Source organism: Mesocricetus auratus, unplaced genomic scaffold (genome assembly GCF_017639785.1).
Source record: "Mesocricetus auratus isolate SY011 unplaced genomic scaffold, BCM_Maur_2.0 contig_7937_pilon_subseq_6771:40553_obj, whole genome shotgun sequence".
Taxonomy (NCBI): Eukaryota; Metazoa; Chordata; class Mammalia; order Rodentia; family Cricetidae; genus Mesocricetus; species Mesocricetus auratus.
Genome location: NW_024434597.1, coordinates 1 through 21,385, shown reverse-complemented (window position 1 = coordinate 21,385; position 21,385 = coordinate 1). Strand labels below are relative to the sequence as shown.

The 21,385-nt window shown below is 38.8% G+C and overlaps 1 protein-coding gene across 1 annotated transcript; it reads right to left on the bottom strand.

Moving 5' to 3' along the window:
- Positions 1–13,453: 13,453 nt before the first annotated feature.
- On the bottom strand, positions 13,454–20,666 carry LOC121138632 (olfactory receptor 19). Its single transcript, XM_040741296.1, has 2 exons — positions 19,745–20,666; positions 13,454–13,536 (listed from the first exon to the last, which is right to left on the bottom strand). Exons 1-2 carry the CDS (start codon positions 20,664–20,666, stop codon positions 13,454–13,456), a joined length of 1,005 nt encoding a protein of 334 aa, XP_040597230.1.
- Positions 20,667–21,385: the final 719 nt, after the last annotated feature.

The window sequence follows — 21,385 nt, the reverse complement described above, 5'->3', positions numbered from 1 at the left end:
TTGCTATTTGAGCTTTAGTAATGTTTCTTTCACGAATGTGGGTGCCTTTGTATTTGGGGCATAGATGTTCAGAAATGAGACTTCATCTTGATGGACTTTTCCTTTGATGAACATGAAATATCTTTCTTCATCTCTTTTGATTGATTTCAATTTGAAGTCTAATTTGTTAGATATTAGGATTGCTACACCAGCTTGTTTCTTGGGTCTGTTTGATTGGAAAATCTTTTCCCAACCCTTTACTCTGAGGTAATGTCTGTGATGTTGAAATGTGTTTCTTGTATGCAACAGAAGGAAGGGTTCTGTCTTCGTATCCATTCTGCTAGTCTGTGTCTTTTTATAGGCAAATTGAGACTGTTGACTTTGAGGGATATTAATGACCATTAATTGATGATTCTTGTTTGTGCTTGATTTTTTTGGTAGTGGTGTTATTGTGTATAGGTTCTCCTCCCTTTTTCTTTAGGTGTTTGGTAAAGTGGGAATATTTATTTCCTATGTTTTTGAGAGTGTAGTTATCTTCATTGGGTCTAGGTTTTCCTTCCAGCACTTTCTGTAGGGCTGGATTCATGGGTACGTATTGCTTAAATATGGCTCTGTTATAGAATATTTTGTTTTCTCCATCTATGCTGGATATAGTAGGCTGGGCTGGCATCCTTGTTCCCTTAGTGTTTGTAGGACATCTGTCCAGGATCTTCTGGCTTTCATAGTTTCCATTGAGAAGTCGGGTGTGATTCGGATAGGTCTGCCTTTATATGTTACTTGACCTTTTTCTTTAGCTACTCTTAATATTTTCTCTTTATTCTGTAGGTTTGATGTTTTGATTATTATGTGGTGAGGTGACTTCTTTTTCTGGTATAGCCTATTTGGTGTTCTGTAAGAGTCTTGTATTTTCATAGGCATATCCTTCTTTAGGTTAGGGAAGTTTTCTTCTGTGGTTTTGTTGAATATGTTTTCTATACCTTTGAGCTGTATTTCTTTGCCTTCTTCTATCCCTATTATGCTCAGGTTTGGCTTCTTCATGGTGTCCCATATTTCCTGAATATTTTGTGTTAGGGATTTGTTGGTTTTGAGATTTTCTTTGGTTGATGACTGTGTATTTTCTAAAGAGTCTTTAACACCTGAGATTCTCTCTTGTATCTCTTGTATTCTATTGGTGATACTTGCATCTGTAGTTCCTGATTGTTTACCCAGCATTTCTTTTTCCAGCATCTCCCTCATTCTGTTTTCTTTATTGTCTCTATTTCAGCTTTTAATCCTCAACTGTTTGAGTTGTTTCCTTCATTTGTTTGGTTGTTTTTTCTTGGTACTCTTTACATTCTTTAAGAGATTTGTTTATTTCTTGAGATTTTTTTGGTTTGTCTTTTCCTCCATTTCATGTATTTTTGTTTGTTTTTTCTTCTATTTCTTTAAGGGATTTCCTTGTTTCCTCTTTGAGGGTCTCTATCATCTTCATAAAATAATTTTTAAGGTCTGTCTCTTCTGCTTCATCTATGTTGTGCTTTTCAGGTCTTGCTGGCATTGGGTCTCTAGATTCTGGTGGAGTAATGTTGGTCTTTCTATTGCTGAGTGAGCTCTTATTCTGTCTTCTTCCCATCTCTTCTTCCAGTGGGTGCAAGTAGGGTCTTCCTGTCTCCACTAGTCTCCTTCTTTCCTGAAGCTGAAGCTGGGGACGCTGGAGGGTGGGGTCTGGAAGGACTGATGCCTTTCCTGTGTGAGTGGGTCCTCTGGATGCCAGGAACAGCCCCCGGAAGTTTGAAGGAGTGGGTGATGGGTGGGGGAGTAGTCCCAGGGGGACCCAAGCTCACCTGAAGCTTGGGATGCTGGAGGATTCTGTAGGGTTCTTGTACTTTCATTGGCATGTCTTTCTTTAGGTTGGGAAAGTTTCTTCTATGATTTTGTTGAATATGTTTCTGCCACATTGAGGTGGATTTCTTCACCTTCTTCTATACCTATTATTCTTAGGTTTGGTCTTTTCACTGTGCCCCATATTTCCTGAATATTTTGTGTTAGGGATTTGTTGCACTTAAGATTTTCTTTGGTCGATTAGTATATCTTCAAAACCTGAGATTCTGTCTTCCATCTCTTGTATTCTGGTCGTTATGCTTGTATCTGTAGTACCTGACCATTTGCCCAGCTTTCCTATTTCCAGCATTCCTTCAGACTGTGTTTTTTTATTGTTTATATTTCAGCTTTCAACCCTTGCACTGTTTGAATTGTTTCTTGTAATTTTTGCTTTTTTTCCTCTCTTTCTTGCATTTGTTTGACTTTTTGGTTTGTTTTTCTTCCATTTCTTGCAGTTCTTGCATTTTTTGGATTTTTTCTCTCCATTTTTTGTATTTTTTTGGTTTGTTTTTTTCTTCCATGTGTTTAAGGATTTTCTCATATCTTCTTTGAGGGCCTCTATCATTTCCATGAAGTTGTTTTTAAGGTCTTTCTCATCTGTTTCTTCCACAATGGACTGTTCAGGTCTTGCGGGTATAGATTCTCTAGTTTCTGATGGTGTCATATTGGTTTTTCTGTTGGTGGGTGTGTTTTTTTATTGTCTCCTTCCCATCATTTCTTCCTGTGGGTGCAGAAGGAGTCTCTCCCCTAGTGGGTATGTGACCATAGTTCCTTTCCAGTGGGTGGGAGGAGGTCCAATATCCTGGTGGCTTTCCTCTTTCATGGATGGAGGCCGTTCTAGTATTGGGACCTTAGCAAACACTGGGAAGGCTGGACCCTTGCCTCGCCTGTCCCATGGGTGGAGAATGGGACATGGGAGCTGCCAGTCTCTGGGAGGGCTGAATCCTGTCGGGCTGGGATCCAGTTCTGCTGTGCACAGTCCTCAGGTCTCTGGTGTTTCTGAGATTCCCTTTATATGTGTATATATTGTACACAACTTCTACCATCCTAGGTTTCATACTATTCCTTAAATGGTCCTTAACTTAATATCCACATTTAAGCAAAGACATACCATGTTTGTCTTTCTGAGTATGTTGCCTCACTTAGCATTTTTCTCATTCTCTCTGTATATATCCAAATTTCATGACTTTATTTTTTGTAATGGCTGAGTAACATTCCATTATTTAATGTACCACACTTTATCCATTCTTCAGTTGCCTCCAGTTTCTGGCTATTATGAATGGAGCAGTGATGAACTCAGTTGAGAAAGTGTCTCTGTGGTAGAATGATGAATGCATTTGGGTACATGCCCAAGAGGGTTATAGCTGGATCTTAAGGTAGATACCCATCTTCTTGAGGAATTGCCACATTGATTTACAGAGTGACTGTACAAGTTTTGCCCCCTACCAACAATGAATGAGTGAGTGTTCTCCTTACTCCACATCCTTGACAAAATGAGTTGTAATTTATTTTATTGATCTTAACCATTCTGATTAGTGTAAACTAAAATGTAAAAGTAGTTTTAATTTGAAATTCACTGATGACTAAGGATGTTAACCATTTCTTTTTTTTTTTTTTTTTTTTTGGTTTTACGAGACAGGGTTTCTCTGTATTGTTTTGGAGGATATTGGTCCAGCCCAGCCTTGAACTCACAGAGATCCACCTGTCTCTGCCTCCCAAGTGCTGGCATTAAAGGTGTGCGCCACCACCACCCAGCTGTTGACCATTTCTTTAGTCTCAGTCATTGGATTTTCTTCTTTTGAGAATATTCTGTTCAAATATGTACTTCCATTTATAATCGTATTGTTTTCTTGGTGTCCATATTTTAGTATATAAGCCCTCCATTCAATGTGGAGTTAGTAAGAAGTTTTTCTCAACCTGCACACCATCACAATGTCCATAAGATTGTGTCTGTAATGGCTATCCTTGGCTGGCAACTTGACTATAACTGGAATGAACTACAATCCAGAAATGGAGTGCATGTTTGTAATCCAGATCCTGAGGCAAGAAGCCAACATGCCTTTGATCGGGATATTGAGGTTGGAATGGCTTTAATCTGGACTACACCTTCTATTGGAAGCCATGCAAGGACAGTGGAAGAAGGAAGGCTTTGTCCTTCATTTGCCTGCCTCACCTTGTCAGCATATCCATTCCTCCTTTGGGACTGTAGCAGATCATCGAGATACACAGCCTAATGGGACTTAGCAGCTACTAGATTTTTGAACTTTCTAATTGTTTGCATGTAGACTGTAAGTCATTCCAATGTATGTATGTATGTATGTATGTATGTATGTATGTATGTGAGAAAAAGAGAGATTCATTCCATAAGCTCTGTGACTGTAGAGAACCCTGACTAATAGTGTCTTTTGTCAGACAAAAGCTTTTCAATTTCATGAAGTCCTATACCCAAAAAGTATTTTCCTGTGCCAATGATTTCAAGGTTATTTCTTGTTTTCTGTTCTATCAGATGCAGTGGAAGTGGTCTTATGTTGAAGTCTTTTATCCATTTGAGGATCATTTCTGTGCAGGGTGATAAATATGGATCTATTTATACTTTTCTACATGCATCCACCAAGACTGACCACCACTATTTATTGAAGATGTTGTCTCTTTTACAGTATGTTTTTCTGGTTCTTTATAAATATTAGGTAACCATAATTGTGTGTGTCGCACAAATAGTAAAAACCCAGAGACAGATATTGTAGTTTAAGTTTCAAGCTTAAGATCAGAGAAGCAAAGCAGCCAAGCCAGTAGGCCTTACCTCTACCGAGCTGTAATGGCAATTCTGTCTCCATGAATCATCAGAGGCAAAAGCTCTTAGTTCCTGTCTCATGCCTTATACAGCTTTCTCTGACCAACCTTATCACTCCTGTCTCTACCTCCCTAGTGCTGGGATTAAAAGCTTGTGATCCCAAGTGCTAGGATCAAAGACATGAGTTCTGTTACTCTTCACTCTTGTGTAGACCAGGATGGCCTTGAACTCAGAGAGATTCATTTACCTGTCTCCTGAGTCCTGGGATTAATGGTGTGTGCCACCACAACATGGCTCTATGGTCTGTGGCTAGCTTTGCTTTCTGTACCCTTGGGAAAGCTTTAATAAATCATAAATAATATATCACCACATGTATAAATTATTTTCTGGTTTTTCAAATCCATTTCATTAATCAATGAGTCTGTTTTGTGCCAATACAATGCTGCTTTATTTTTAAAAATTTTTATTCAAATTAAAAACAATCTTATTTTACACACCAATTCCAGTTCCCTCTCCATCCCATCCTGCCATTTCCCCATAACCTCCCCATCCCACCCCCCATCCACTCCTCAGTGAGGGTGAGACCTCTTATGGGGATCATCAAAGTCTGTCACATCATTAGGGGCAGGAGCTAGGCCTCCCCCACCCCTGAATCTAGACTGAGAAATCTCTCCATAGGGAATGGGCTCCAAAAGCCCTCTCATGCTCTAGGGATAAATACCAGTTCCACTGCCAGTAGCCCCATAGACTGCCCAAGCCCCCCATTTGACACCCATGTTCAGGGGGCCTGGTTCAGTCTTATGCTAGTTCACCAGCTGTCAGTCTGGGATCTGTGAGTTCCCACTTACTCAGGTCAGCTGTGTCCATGGGTTTCCCCAACATGGTCTTAACCCCTTTGTTCATTACTCCTCCCACTCTACAACTGGATTTTAAGGAGTTTGGCTCAGTGCTTAGCTATGAATCTCTGCTTCTGCTTTCATTGGCTTCTGGATGAAGGCTCTAGGATAACATTTAAAGTAGTCATCAGTCTCATTGTAGGGGAAGGACATTTAAGGTAGCCTCTTGGCTACTGCTTAGATTCTTAGTTGGAGTCATCATTGTGGATTCCTGGGAAATTCCCTAGTACCAAGTTTTCATTAAGATCATAATGGCTCCCTCTATCAAGGTATCTCTTTCCTCACTCTCCCTCTCTGTCCTTCCCCCAACTTGACCTTCTTGATCCCTCATATTCTCCCCCCCCCAATGCTGGCAATTTACTCAGGATATCTTGTCCCTTTCCCCTTCCATGTATGTCTCTTAGGGTCTTCCTTGTTTCCTAGCTTCTCTGGGTTTGTGAATTGTAGGCTGGTTGGTTATCCTTTGCTTCATGTCTAATATCCTCTTATGAGTGAGTACATACCATGCTTGTCTTTGTGTGTCTGGGTTACTTCACTCAGAATGGTTTTTCTAGTTCCACCCATTTGCCTGTGAATTTCAAGATGTAATTTTTTTTCTGCTGAGTAGTACTCCATTGTGAGAATGTACCCTTTGTTGAGGGGGTTGCTTCCAGGTTCCTGCTATTACAAATAATGCTGATATACTCTTATAGAACTATTGGATTTTGTTCATAAGCTCATACAACCCCTCAGAGAATTCTAATGTATTAACTTTCTGGTTGAGCATTGTGTTCCATTTGTTGTTGCTGCGACAAAATACAGACAAAAGTAACTGAAGGGAGGGTAATTTTGGTTCATAGTTTAGGGGTAAAGTCCATTATAATGAGGAAGACATGACAAGAGCTTAATAAGATCACATCAAATCCAGTCAGCTAACAGAGTGAATTCCTAGTGTTCAGCTCACTTTCTTCTTTTCATTCTGTGGGTTACCTTGGCCCACAGAATAGTATCACTCATTTTCAGGGTGGGTCTTCCTGCCCTGCTGAAAATACACTCAAAAGCACTCATGGGGCATGTTTTGTGTCAGTGGTGATTTTAAGTTGATAATGAAGATTGGCCATTTAAAGACATATATGTATATTCATTATGTGTGTGTGAGTGAAATATATATTTTTCACACAGAGAGAGGGGGGGGGAAGAGATAGGAAATGGTTCCAAAACCTTTTGGGGGAAACAGTCAATTGACAATTTGCAAGTGTAGAACAAAGCTCTGGTGTATGTGTGACCATTTGAGAGTAACTTGCTAAGATGATGCCCTTCAGCTTCAACCACATGCATTTTCCTACATTACCATAAAGCAGCCCTTCAAATCAGAGCATTAACATATAATACCATCTAAGTCATCAGACTCCATTTGGATTTTGTCCATTACTTCATTCATGTCCTTTATAGCAAATGGTACTAGTTTAGAATCACATATTGCATATATCCTTTAGTCTTAGTTTCTCAATCTTACTTTCACATCATGAGTGACTTCAGGATTATAGGGCAACTTGTAGGCAGACATTTCTTTCCTGCCAACCACTCCCAAGTAAACACTTGGCTTATATTAATTATAAATGCTCTGCCAATAGTTCAGGCTTGTTACTAACTAGCTCTTACAGCCTAAATTAACCCATTTCTGTTAGACTATGCATAGCCATGTAACTTACCTGTCCTCCGGCATGTCTTACTGTTATATCCTGGCAGTTCCAATGACTCTGTTCTTCTTCCTCCCAGAATTCTCAGTTTGGCTGTCCTGCCTATAGCAACTGTTTTATTACCATCTAGGTATTTTCTTTTAAAGTGTGTGTTGAAATCTTTTGCTTGTATTAATTGAATTGCTTGTTTTTATTATTAATTTATGGAAGATTTTAAATAAATTTAAGTAGTGAGTTTCTTGTTGAAGAAAAAACAAAAACCCACAAATAATGCTGATATGAACATAGTTGAACAGATAGATGCCCTTGTGGTATAAGTGTGCATTCTTGAGGTATACACCTAAGAGTAGAATTGCTGGCTCTTGCGATAGACCAAATCCCATTTTCCTGAGAAACTGCCATCCTGACTTCCAAAATGGCTGTATGAGTTTGCATTCCCACCAGTAATGGAGAAGTGTCACCCTTACTCCACATCCTCCCCAGTATAAGCTGTCAGCAGTGTTTTTTATTTTAGCCATTCTAACAGATATAAAATGGTATCTCAGAGTTGTTTTGATTTGCTTTTCCCTGATGGCTAAGGATGCTAAGCAATTACTTAAGTGCCTTTCAGCCACATGAGATTCCTCTATTGAGAATTCTCTATTTAGATCTGTACCTCATTTTTAATTGGATTATTTGATGTTTGGTGGCTAGTTTCTTGAGTTCTTTTTATATTTTGGAGACCAGCCCTCTGTTAGGTGTGGGGATGGTGAAGATCTTTTCCCATTCTGTAGGTTGCCATTTTGTCTTGTTGACTGTGCTCTTTGCTTTGCAGAAGCTTGTCAGCTTCAGGAGGACCCATATATTCATTGTTTCTCTCTGTGTGTGTGCTAGTGGTGTTATATTTAGGAAGTAATTTCCTGTGCCAATGCATTCAAGGCTACTTCTATGAGGTCTAGTTAGGCTGGGTTCATGTTGAAGTCTTTGATGCATTTCAACTTGAGCTTCGTACATGGGGATAGTTGTGGATCTATTTGCATTATTCTACATGCTGACATCCAGTTATGCCAGCACAATTTGTTGAAAATGCTTTCTTTGTTTCATTGCAGAATTTTAGCTTCTTTGTCAAAAATCAGGTGTTCATAGGTGTGTGGCTTAATATTGGGGTCTTCTATTAGATTCCATTGGTCTACCTGTCTGTTTTTATGCTAATACCAATCTATTCTTATGACTATGCATCCATAGTGAAGCTTGAAGTCTGGAATTGTAATTGTACAGGATTGTTTTGGCTGTCCTGGGTTTTTTCATATGAAGTTGAATATTGTTATTTCAAGGTCAGCGAAGAATTGTGTTAGGATTTTGATGGGGATTGCACTGAATCTGTAGATTGCTTTTGCTAAGATTGCCATTTTTTTTATTGTGGTGATCCTACCTATCCAAGAGTATGGGAGATCTTTCCATTTTCTGATGTCTTCATTAATTTCTTTCTTCAAAGCCTTGATGTTCTTTTCATACAGATCTATCACTTGTTTGGTTAGTGTTACCCCAAGATATTTTATGTAATTTGTGGCTATTTAAAAGGTGGTGTTTCTCTGATTCCATTCTCAGCCTGTTTATCATTATATAGGAGAGCCACTGATTTTTTGAGTTGATCTTATATCCTGCCACATTACTGAAGGTGTTTATCTGTTGTAGTAGTTCCCTGGTAGGACTTTTGGGGCCACTTATGTATGCTATCATATCATCTGAAAATAGTGAAAGTTTGACTTCTTCCTTTATAATTTGTATCCCCTTTATCTCTTTCTGTTGTGTTATTGCTCTAGCTAGAACTGTGTGTGCAATATTAAACAGATATACAAAGAGTGGACAGCCTTGTTTTGTTACTGATTTTAATGAAATCGATTTGAGTTTCCACTTAATTTGATGATGGCTATTGTCTTGCTGTATATTGCCTTTATTGCCTGTATCCCTGATCTCTCCAAGACCTTTATCATGAAGGGGTATTGGATTTTATTGAGGGCTTTGTCACCATCTAGTGAGATGAGCATAGGCTTTTTTCTTTCCGTTTGTTTATATGGTGGATTAAATTGATAGATTTTCATATACTGAACTATTTCTTTATCTCTGGGATTGAGCCTTCTTCATAATGGTGAATGATGTTTTTTGATATGGTCTTGGTTTCAATTTGCCAGTATTTTATTGAGTATATTTGCATCAATGTTCATGAGGGAGGTTGGTCTGCAATTCTGTTTCTTAGTTGAGTCTTTGTGTGGTTTGAGTTTCAGGGTAACTGTGACCTTGAAAAAAGAGTTTGGCAATGTTCCTTCTTTTCCTATTGTGTGGAACAATTTTAGAAGTAGAGGTATTTACTCTTCCTTGAATTTCTGGTAGAATTCTGTGCTGAAGCCCTCTGGCCCTGAACTCTTTTTGGTTAGGAGATTTAAGGGTTATAGGTCTATTTAAATTGTTTGTGTGGTTTTGATTTAATTTTAGTATATAGTACCTATTCAGAAAATTGTCTATTTCTTTTAGATTTTCAAATTTTGTAGAGTACAGGTTTGCAAAGCATGACCTAATGATTCTCTGGATTTTCTCAGTGTCTGTTTTCATTTTCATTTCTGATTTTGTTAGTTTGGATGTTCTCTCTCTCTGGCTTTGGTTAGTTTAGATAAGGGTTTATCTGTCTTGCTGATTTTCTCAAAGAACCAGCTTTTTGTTTCATTGATTCGTTGTATTGTTTTCTTTGCTTCTATTTTTTTATTTCAGCCGTCAACTGAATTTTTTCATGGCATCTACTCCTCCTGAGTGAGTCTTCTTCTTTTTGTTCTAGAGATTTCATGTGTTCTGTTAAGTCACTAATATGAGGGTTTTTTCCACTTTCTTTATGTAGGCATTCAGTGCTGTAAACTTTTCTCTTAGCACTGGTTTCATAGTGTCCCATAGGTGTGCGTATGTTTTGCTTTCATTTTCTTTGAATTCTAGGAAGTCCCTAATTTTTTTCTTATTTCTTCCTTGACCCAGTGATGATTCAATTGAGCATTATTCAATTTCCATGAGTTTATAGACTTTCTGCAATTAGTGTTGTTGTTGAATCCAAACTTTAAGGCATGGTGATCTGATAAAATAAGGGGGTTATTCCGTTTTTTAAATCTGTTGAGGTTTGCTTAATTTTAAAGAAAGTTCCATGAGGAGCTGAGAATGCATATTCTTTTGCTTGTGGGTAGAATGTTCTGTGGATATCTGTTAAATCCATTTGAGTCATGATATCTGTTAGCTCTCTTATTTCTGTTAAGCTTTTGTCTGACAGACCTTCCCATTGGTAAGAGTGGGGTGTTGACGTCTCCTAGTATTAGTATGTGGGGTTTTATGTGCAATTTAAGTTTTAGCCATGTTTCTTTTACATATGTAGGTGCTCTTGTATTTTGGGCATAAATGTTCTGAATTGAGTCTTCATCTTGGTGAGTTTTTCCCATGATGAGTATGAAATGACCTTCTCCATCTCTTTTGAGTGATTTTAGTTTGAAGTCTATTTTGTTAGATGTTAGGATAGCTACATCCACTTGTTTCTCAGGTCCATTTGACTGGAAAATATTATCCCAACGCTTACTCTGAGGTAATGTCTGTCTTTAATGTTCAGGTGTGTTTCCTGTGTGCAGCAGAAAGATGGATCCTGTTTTCATATCTATTCTGTTACCCTGTCTTTTTATAGGTGAATTGAATGCATTGATATTAAGAGATATTAATTACCAGTGATTTTATTTATTTATTTATTTTTTGGTTTTTACGAGACAGGGTTTCTCTGTATTGCTTTGGAGGCTATCGGTCCAGCCCAGCCTCGAACTCACAGAGATCCGCCTGCCTCTGCCTCCTGAGTTCTGGGATTAAAGGCGTGCGCCACCACCGCCCAGCCTTACCAGTCATTTTAAATCCCTGTTATTATTTGGTGATAGTTTTTGTGTGTTTCATTTCTTTGGAGTTTGCTGGTGTGGGGATATCTGTTGCCTGTGTTTTTCTGGGTGGAGATAACGCCCATTGGTTGGATTTTCCTCCTAGTACTTTCTGTAAGGCTGGACTTGTGGATAGATATTATTTAAATCTGGTTTTGTCAAGGAATATCTTGTTTTTTCCCCACCTATGGTGACTGAAAGCATTTCTGGGTATAGTAACATGGGGTGGCATCCATGGTTTCTTAGTGTCTGTAGCACATCTGTCCAGGATCTTATGACTTTCAGAGTTTCCATTGAGAATTCAGGTATAATTTTGATAGGTCTTCCTTTATATATTACTTGGCCTTTTACAATTCTTTATAGTCTTTCTTTATTCTGCATGTTTAGTGTTTTGATTACTATGTGGCAAGGGGACTTTATTTTGGTCCAGTCTATTTGATGTTCTGTAAGCTTCTTGTACCTTCATAGGCACAGTCTTCTTTAGGCTTGGAAAGTTTTCTTCTATGATTTTGTTGAATATATTTTCTGTGCCTTTGAGCTGGAGTTCTTCTCCTTCTATCTCTATTATTTTTAGGTTTGATCTTTTCATGATGCCCCCGATTTCCTGGATGTTTTGTGTCGAGAAATTGTTGGATTTAACATTTTCTTTGACTGATTTGTTTCATCTCTCATATCTTCAATGCCTGAAATTCCCTGATCCATCACTTGTATCTTGTTAGTTATGATATCTGTAGTTTTTGTTCATTTGCCCAGTTTTTCCATTTCCAGAATTCTCTTGGTATGTGTTTTCTTTATTGCCTATATTTCTATTTTCAAGTCTTGAACTTTTTGCTTCACCTGTTTGATTGCTTTTTCTTGGTTTTCTTGGCTTTATTTAAGTGATTTATTGATTTCTTCTAATTTTTGTTTGTCTTTTCCTCCATTTCTTTAAGGGAATTTTAAAATTTTATCTTTGTTTCTATCATCTTCATAATGTTATCTAAGGTTATTTGCTTCCTTTTCTTCTGGGTTTGGATGTTAAGGTCTTCCTGTTGTAGGGCTACTAGGTTCTGATGTTGCCATATTGCTCTTTAGGTTGTTGGATACATTCACGAGTTAGGGACTACCAATCTCTTCCTCCAGTTGGTGCAGGCTCTTTGTCTAATCCTTGCAGTTGGTGTCTGTGTCTCAGGGATCCTCTCAGGACCAATTTTGCAATTTCTGTCTGTGTCTCAGAAAGCCACTCTTGGTTCACTCTGTGCAGTCACTATCTGTGCCACAGGGAGCTACTAAGGTCTACAGGGATGTGTGAATTTGAAAAAGTTTGACATAATATAAAAAGTTTATTGATTCACTCCTAGATACTCACATATGCACTAATTAGCAGGGTGGTATTGTTAATCTTTATTCTTTTCAAATGTCTGTGGTAGCGTATCTGACAACAGTGGACAGCATCTAAGGTGACTCTTCAGGTGTTAGTGGATCTTATGTATCCTCCTCTGTAGGAGGTTATGCATGGCTGGTTATCTGAAATCCAAAAAGCTACAGTTTAGTCTCCTCTCCTTTGCAGCTCTCCAGGAATGGATGCTCTTCTAGGGTAGGTAGTCAATAACAGGTGAGAACTTGTTCTGTAGTCTAACCTAAGACAGTCACAGTCCACTTGCTGAGCCCTCCTGAGGTGGAATCAACAAAACCTGGGCAAAGAACTCTGGCTCCCACTGAGTGCCCCTGTAGTAAATTTAAAAATGTGGATATGTAGGAAGTTAAAGCCTTACCAGACCAAGAGATGAGTCAACCTGGAGTCTGCTTGGCAATGTCAGAGGTCCCAATTGCACCTACCCAATGAGGGGTGACCACACAGTGTCGATGGATCAGAATGCCTGGGTGCTGAGAGGGTATATAAGTTCTCCACATTGCTAAATAAATACGTCTGCTGCCTCCTTCTCACCTGTCTTTATCATTGACATTGTGCCTTCTCACTTCGCTCCCAAGGAAGCCATTAGGGGCCAGCTACATATAAGCATTCATTTTTGTCACCAAAGAAAAAAGTGCAATAAAAAACATGGGAGTGATAGATCCATCTTTACACTAGGCTGCACAGCTCCTGACACATCTGTCTTTTAGCATTCTTGACTTCCAATATCCCTCCATAATGGAACATATATCCTATTTCAGGCCATTAATTAGTTTTAAAAGTGAACTTTAGAAATCTTTACCCAGAAAGACTTCTGCAGGCAGGCTACACCAACAGCTCCCCATGGGACCCTGTAACCTACAAATCCCACTCTGCCACCAATCCCACTCATCCCTGGTGACCTCAGTGGCTCTCTGGGACACAGACATCTACTGCACAAAGAGATCTGAGAGAGAGGGTGAAGAGGGTTGGATCAAGAAGCCAAAGACACTGCCTGCACCAAGCAGAAGAAGAGATGGGTAAATATCAATACAAGAATATATTCAACAACCTAAAGAGCAATATGGCAACACCAGAACCTTATGGGAATGCTTCAGGACGACCTGAACATACCAATGCAGAAGAAGCAAAATAAAACAACCTTAAAATAGCTTGATCAAGACAACAGAGTCCCTTAAAGGAGAAGTGAAGAATTCCCTTAAAGAAATGGAGTAAAATACATGCAAAAAATTGAAAGAAATGAATAAATCCCTTAAAGAAAATCAAGAAAAAACAAGCAAGTCCAAAATTTGAAAACTGAAATGGAGGCAATAAAAAACACAAATGGGAAGAATTCTGGGAATAGAAAATTGGATAAATAAATGGGAACTACAAATGCAAGCATAACCAACAGAATGCAAGAGATGGAAGAGAGAATCTCAGGCATTGGAGATGTGATGAGGAAATAGATTCATCTGTCAAATAAAACATCAAAGCCAGCAAAATCATAACACAAAATGTCCAGGAAATATGGGACACCATGAAAAAACCAAACCTAAGAATAACAGGGATAGAAAAAGAATTCCAACTCAAAGGCACAAAAAATATATTCAACAAAATTATAGAAAAAAACTTTCCCAACCTAAAGAAGGACAAGCCTATGAGGATGCAAGAAGCTTACAAAACACCAAATAGATTGGACCAAAAAACAACTTCTCCAACCACATAATAATCAAAACTCAAAATATACAGAATAAAGAAAGAATATTAAGTGCTGCAAAGGAAAAACATCAAGCGACATATAATGGCACACCCATGTGAATAACACTCAGCTTCTCAATGGAGATGCTCAAAACCAGAAGGTCCTGGACAGACATGCAGATTCTAAGAGATCATGGATAACAACCCACACTACTAAATCCAGCAAAAGTTTCAATTACCATAGATCAAGAAAACAAGATAATTCCATGACACAACCAGATTTAAACAATACCTATCTACAAATCCAGTCCTACAGAAAGCACTAAAAGGAAAACTCTAACCCAAGGAAATTATATATACCCAGGAAAGCACAGATGATAAATAATCCCACACCAGCAAATCTTAAAGAAAGGAAACACAGACACACATACACATATACCACCACCACCACCACCACCAAAAAGTAGCAGGATCAACAATCACTGGTCATTGGTATTCTTTAGTATCAATTACCTTAACGCACCTATAAAAAGACATAGGGTAACAGAATGGATAGGAAAACAGTATCCATTCTTCTGCTGCATACAAGAAACATACTTCAACTTCAAAGACCGACAATTTCTCAGAGTAAAGGGATGGGAAAAGAACTTCTAATCAAATGGAAATAAAAGCAAGCTGGTGTAGCTATCCTAAATATCTAACAAAATAGACTTCAAACTAAAGCTAATCAAAAGAAATGGTGTATGACATTTCAATTCATCACAGGAAAAATTCAACAAGAAGAAAACTCAATCCTGAATATATATGCTCCAAATACAAGGGCGCTCACATTCATAAAGGAGATATTACTAAAGCTTAAATTGCACATCAAACCCCACATTCTAATAGTGAGAGATTTTAACACCCCACACTCACCAGTGGACAGGTGTTGCACACAGAAAATTAACAAATAAAGGATCTAACAGATGTTATGACTCAAATGGGCTTAACAGATATCTATAGGATATTACACCCAAACACAAAAGAATAACCTTCCTTTTAGCATCCCATGGAACTTTCTCTAAAACTAACCACATGCTGGATCACAAAGCAAATCTCAACTGATATAGAGAAAAAATGGAATACCCCCCTGTATCTTATCAGATCACCATGCCTTAGAGTTCAAATTCAACAACACAAATTATAGAAGGCCTACAAACACAACTGAAAAGCTTCTGTAAGGCATAGGACACTGTCAATAAGACAGCATACAGAATGGGAAAAAATCTTCACCAACTCCATATTTGACAGAAGGCTGATCTCCAAAATTTATAAATAAGTCAGCAAACTAGACATCAAAATACAAAATACCCCAACTGAAAAATGCAGTACAGAGCTAAACAGAGAATTCTCACCAGAAGAATCTCTAATGGTCAAAAGACATTGAAGGAAGTGCTCAACATCCTTAATCATCATGGAAATGCAAAAATGACCTTGAGATGCCATCTTACACCTGTCAGAATGGCTAAGATAAAAAATACTGAGAACAGCTTATGTTAGAGAGGATGTGGAGTCAGGGAAACACTCTTCCACTGTTTGTAGAAGTGCAAACCTGTACAGCCATTTTGGAAATCAGTATGTTAGTTTCTAAGAAAAATGGGAGTCAATTTACAACAAGACCCAGTGATTCCACTCTTGGGAATTTACACAAAGGATGCCCAATAATACCACAAGGACATTTGCTCAACAATGTTCATAGAAGCATTATTCATAATAGCCAGAACCTGGAAACAACCTAGATGCCTCTTAACTGAAGAATGGATGAGAAAAATGTGGTCCATTTACACAGTGGGGTACTACTCAGCTGTAAAAATGATGACCCCATGAAATTTTCAAACTAATGGCTATAAATAGAAAAAAAAGCATCCTGAGTGAGGTAACACAGACTCAGAAAGACAACTATGGTATGTGTTCATCCATAAGTGCATATTAGAAGTAAAGCAAAGGATAACCAGACTAAAGTCCACAACTCCATAGAAGCTAGGTAGCAAGGAGGACCTTAAGAGGGACACCATGGATCACCCTGGGAAGAGAAACTAGATAATATCTACAGGGAAAACGGGGGGGGGCATGGTGGGATGTCTAGGGGAGGAGAGGAGATATGAGAAGAGAAGGGAACAAGATGGCCTATGAGGGAAGGGATGCAGTGGAAGAGCATTGAAAAAGATATCTTAATAGAGTCACTGTGGGCTTAGGAGAAACCTGGTGATAGGGTAACTCCCAAGAATCCACAGTAGGACCTTAACTAAGACTCCTAGCAATAGTAGAGAGGGTACCTGAACTGGCTAATCAGATTGATGTATACATCATAGAGCCTTCATCCAGTAATTGATGGAACCAGATGCAGATATTCATAACCAAGAATCATAACAAGGTCATGCTCTGGGAATCCAGTCAAACAAAGGGAAGAGGAAATGTATGAGCAAGGGAGGTCAAGATCATGATGGAGAAATCTACAGAGATAGCTGAGCCAAGCTCTTGGAAACTCATGAAATCTAGACCTACAACTGAAAACTCCAGAGGAGTGAACTTAGACCTCTGTATGTGGGAGACAGTTGTCCTGGCAGTAGTCCATGATATAAACCTGGTACATGAACTAGCTTGTGGGAGCCTATTCCTTAGGATGAGATGCAATAATCAGTGGCAGTAGGACCACAATATAATACCAGTACATGAGAAGCTTGTTGGAATCCACTCCCTATGATGGGGTGGCATGTTCAGTCTTAATATATGGTAAAGGGGCTGAGCCCTGCCCCAACCTATTATGCCATACTATGTTGGCTCCTCACCTCATGGGAGCTCCTGAGGAGTGGACTTTGGGTGAGCTAGGCAGTGGTAAGGGGATGGGAAGAGGCAAGGGGTGGCAGGAGGGGGTGGATGGGAGAACTGATATTGGAATGTAAAATTAAATAAAAAATTTTAATGGAAAAAATCTTTACCCATTTCAGTAGCTGAGAAATTCTATATCCTGGGGGAGTTATGTTGCCTTTTCATGGTGTGTGTATGTGTGTGTGTGTGTGTATTTGTGTGTATGTGTGTGTGGTGTGTATATGTGTGTATATGTGTGTGTGTTCATATATATGTGTTTAGATGTATGCGTATGTATGTGTTTGTGTGTTTATGCAGGGATACCTTCTGTCCCACATCATTCTTACAGTAAGTGTACTTAAGACTATAGTTCTTATTCAAGCCTTTCTTTACCTGTGTGCATTGAAGAGATTTCAGAACATAAGAGACAAAATGAAAATAATAGTTAAATATGATTTTTTATTCAGTACATTAATGCTCAGGAGGAGATATTTAAAGGGTAATATTATTGATTTAGCACAAGGGAAGAGATTTGTAGGAAGCTTTGGACTATTTTTTAAAGATTTGTGTGTTTTTATTTTATGTGTAGGGGTGTTTTCCTGCTTGTATGTGTGTGAGCACATTGCCCACATAGGCCAGAACAGAGTGTCACAGTCCCTGAAACTGGAGTTACAGATGGTTGTTAGTCACCATTTGTGGGCTGGGAATTGAACCAGGACCTCTGGAAGAATGGCCAGTGCTCTTAAATCACTGAAGCATTCCTCTAGTCCCACTCTTGAAATTTTTAATGAGGCCGTTTCACATGGATCTGTTATTTTTTCCATTATAGTTTATTTAAATTAGAAACATACTTGCTTCCCATGTCAATCCCAGCTCCCTCTCCCACCCTTCTCCCTTGCCCCTCCACTAGCCCCCCAACCCAATCCCTACACCATTCCCTAGGGAGGGTGAGACCTTCCATGGGGAAATCTCCAGAATCTGTCATTTCATCTGGGGCTGGGCCTAGTCCCTCCCCCATTTATCCAGGCTGAGAGAGCATCCCTTCATGTGGAATGGGCTCCCAAAGTTCATTCGTACACCATGGTAAACACTGATCTACTACCCAAGGCCCCAGAGTTTGCCGAGGCCTCCTCACTGACACTACATTCAGGGGGTCTGGATCAGTCCCCTGCTTTCAGCCATCAATCTATCAGTTCTTCAGCTGTGAGGCATCTAGGTTGCTTCCAGGTTCTGGCTATTACAAATAATGCTACTGTGAACATAGTGGAACAGACATCCTTGTGTGAATGGACATCTTTTGGGTATATGCCTAAGAGTAGAATGCTGGGTCTTGTGGTAGATTGATTCCCATTTTCCTGAGGAATCTCCATACTGATTTCCAAAGTGACTGTACAAGTCGGCACACCCACCAGCAGTGGAGGAGTGTTCCCCTTTCTCCACATCCTCTCCACATCCAGCATAAGCTGTCATTGGTGTTTTTTGATTTTAGTCATTCTGACAGGAGTGAGATGGTATCTCAGAGTTGTTTTGATTTGCATTTCCCTAATGGCTAAGGATTTTGAGCACTTTCTCAAGTGTCTCTCAGCCAGTTTAGACTCCTCCACTGACAATTCTCTATTTAATTCTGTAGCCCACTTTTTAGTTGGATCCTTTGGTGTTTTGGAGACGTGCTTATTGAGTTTTTTGTAAATTTTGGAGATCAGCCCTCTGTCAGATGTGGGGTTAGTGGATATCTTTTCCCATTCTGTGGGCTGCCTTTTTGTCTTGTTGACTGTGTCCTTTGCCTTACATAAGCGACTATTTAATAAATGCTTTATGTTTGGACACTGAGGTTTAACACTTACACACATACACATATATCATAAACTGGATATTACATGAAAAGTATTACTGGAATTTTAATGTATTATTAAATGTTTACATATAGAATGTCTTTTGTGACTTGGAAACCACATTAAGACAATTAATGTTTCAAATTTATCTTCCTGTACAAAAGGTTTTAGGAACAATGAAACTACCTTAGAATAAGAGTAAAGGATGCCAGCAGAGGGATGGTCACTCATCAAGACAGCTGGAAAGTACACCACATGCCATTAGAACATGTGCCATGGCAGGAACATGAGAACAGTACACATCAATGTATATTTTATATGACTCTTTCACTAGTATTCTGTACCAAGCAGTAAAATGGGCTTTATGAACACGAAATTGGGCATAGAGATAGTATCCTAATCAGGATTATGATCTTGCACAAATATAAAAGTACTACTACTTTGAAGTCTACACTGTAAGTAGAGTTAAGGCAGCAATATAAAAAGATGAACAGAAAACTGGTTAAAAAAATGGTCACAGAATTTCTTCTCTAGTAAAATCACATCAAGGATCTCATTAAGGGCAGTTTATCCCATAGTACCAGAACAACTCACAGCTGTGTAAAATAAATGAGAATCTACAGATTGCCTCTAATGTGATACTGGGAAGAATACTGGAAAATTGGAAAATATCAGATATTAGAAAGGGAAAAGCTTACTAATGATGCTACAGAAAATTGGTAAAGCTATCAAAAGAAATCAAAACCCTAGGAAATAAGTAGAAAGAGGAAATTCTCTTGAATTAATTGATTGAAGATTTGTGATGCCTGGATTTGCTGCCCAGACCATGGGCACTTCTTGGTGAATGTCTCTCTCATGGTTTCCTTCTGAAGAGTCTTCTGAGAGCTCCCATCAGGTCCTTATTCCTCAGACTGTAGATGAATGGGTTCAACATGGGGGTGACCACACTGTACATTACAGATGCTCGTGCAGTTGAGTGTGAGTTTTGGGTAACAGAAGAACTAAGGTACACACCCAAGAGTGTAGAATAGAATAATGAAACAACTGAGAGATGAGATGCACAGGTGGAAAATGCTTTGTATTTGCCCTGTGATGAGGAGATGGCACGTATGGAGGAAACTATCTTAGAATAAGAGTAAAGGATGCCAGCAAGAGGACCTCCCCCCAGCAGTACAGCTGCAAAGTACATCACCATGTCATTAGGGAAGGTGTCATTACAGGCAAGAAGCACCAGTTGATTAAGCTCACAAACAAAGTGGGGAATTTTCAAGTCAGTACAGAAGGACAGCCGCAATGCCATTGAACTCTGTAGCAAGGAATTCAACGCTGTTGTGACCCAGGACCCAAGAACCAGCAACCCACAGAGGTGGCGGTTCATGATGACCGTATAGTGCAGAGGGTGACAGATTGCCACGTACCGGTCATAGGCCATCACAGCTAGAAGAAAGTTGTCCAAAACTCCAAACAATATGAAAAAGTATACCTGGGCAATACAGCCTTCATACGTTATTGCCTTGTTCTGTGTCTGTATGTTCACTAGCATCTTTGGGATGCTAGCAGAGGTAAAACAGATGTCAGCAAAGGACAGGTTAGAAAGGAAAAAGTACATGGGTGTGTGAAGATGGGAATCTGTAACTGTGGCAATGATGATGAGCAGGTTCCCAAGCAGAGTGACCAGGTACATGAACAAAAACAGTCCAAAAAGGAAGGGTTGCCATAGAGGATCCTCTGAAATTCCCAGGAGAATAAATTTTGAAATTTGTGTGTCATTTTTCAACTCCATAGAGCTAATATAACAAAGAAAGGAAAAAGTAAGCTGATGTATTACATTATTATATATAAGATATGCAGCATTAACTAAACAGAAAAACTATAGTTTATACTATACTGTTAGGACAGTAATTCCTGCTCTGTGCATGAGTGCATTGTTTTGAGGGCATTCCCTGGTATAACTCACTCGGAACTATCTCACTCTAAGCCTTTACCCAAGAAGGCTTGTATTACAAATGTTTTTAATGAATTCTTTGTTATACTTGGGAAATAAAATGTAATATTGGTCATGCATCTTATATACCTCTGAGATTATATTTTACCATGATCATATTATGCCCAGCGATTAATTATAATACATTAGCTCTATAAGCACAGACAAATACAAATTTTATTTTTAACAAAAATGTCTCCAGGGGTAATAGTGTCTAATTAGCTCCAGAGATTCCTGAGAGATTGAAAGTAAGAAAAACTTCCTTGATTCTGGCTGCACTTCAAACCCAGTTACATCCCTCAAGTAGTCACAAAAACAATAAAACATCAAAGCAAACTTCACAGAAGACAAACTATTTTATCAATTTGGTGCTCACATACTTACAGGCTGAACTTCCATTTGGTGAAAACAATGCAAAGAGAAGAGAACAACACATGTGAAGTGTAAGAAATGTTCCCTACATCATTTCAGATTAATTTGAATTTTAACTTGCACATAATAATTGAATATATTGTTAT

Coding starts and splice junctions, on each gene's coding strand:
- LOC121138632 (XM_040741296.1), bottom strand. CDS start 20,666: ATGGAGTTGAAAAATGACACACAAATTTCAAAATTTATTCTCCTGGGA. Junction 13,537..19,744: donor CAGAAGACTCTTCAGAAGGA/AACCATGAGAGA, acceptor TTTACCCATCTC/TTCTTCTGCTTGGTGCAGGC.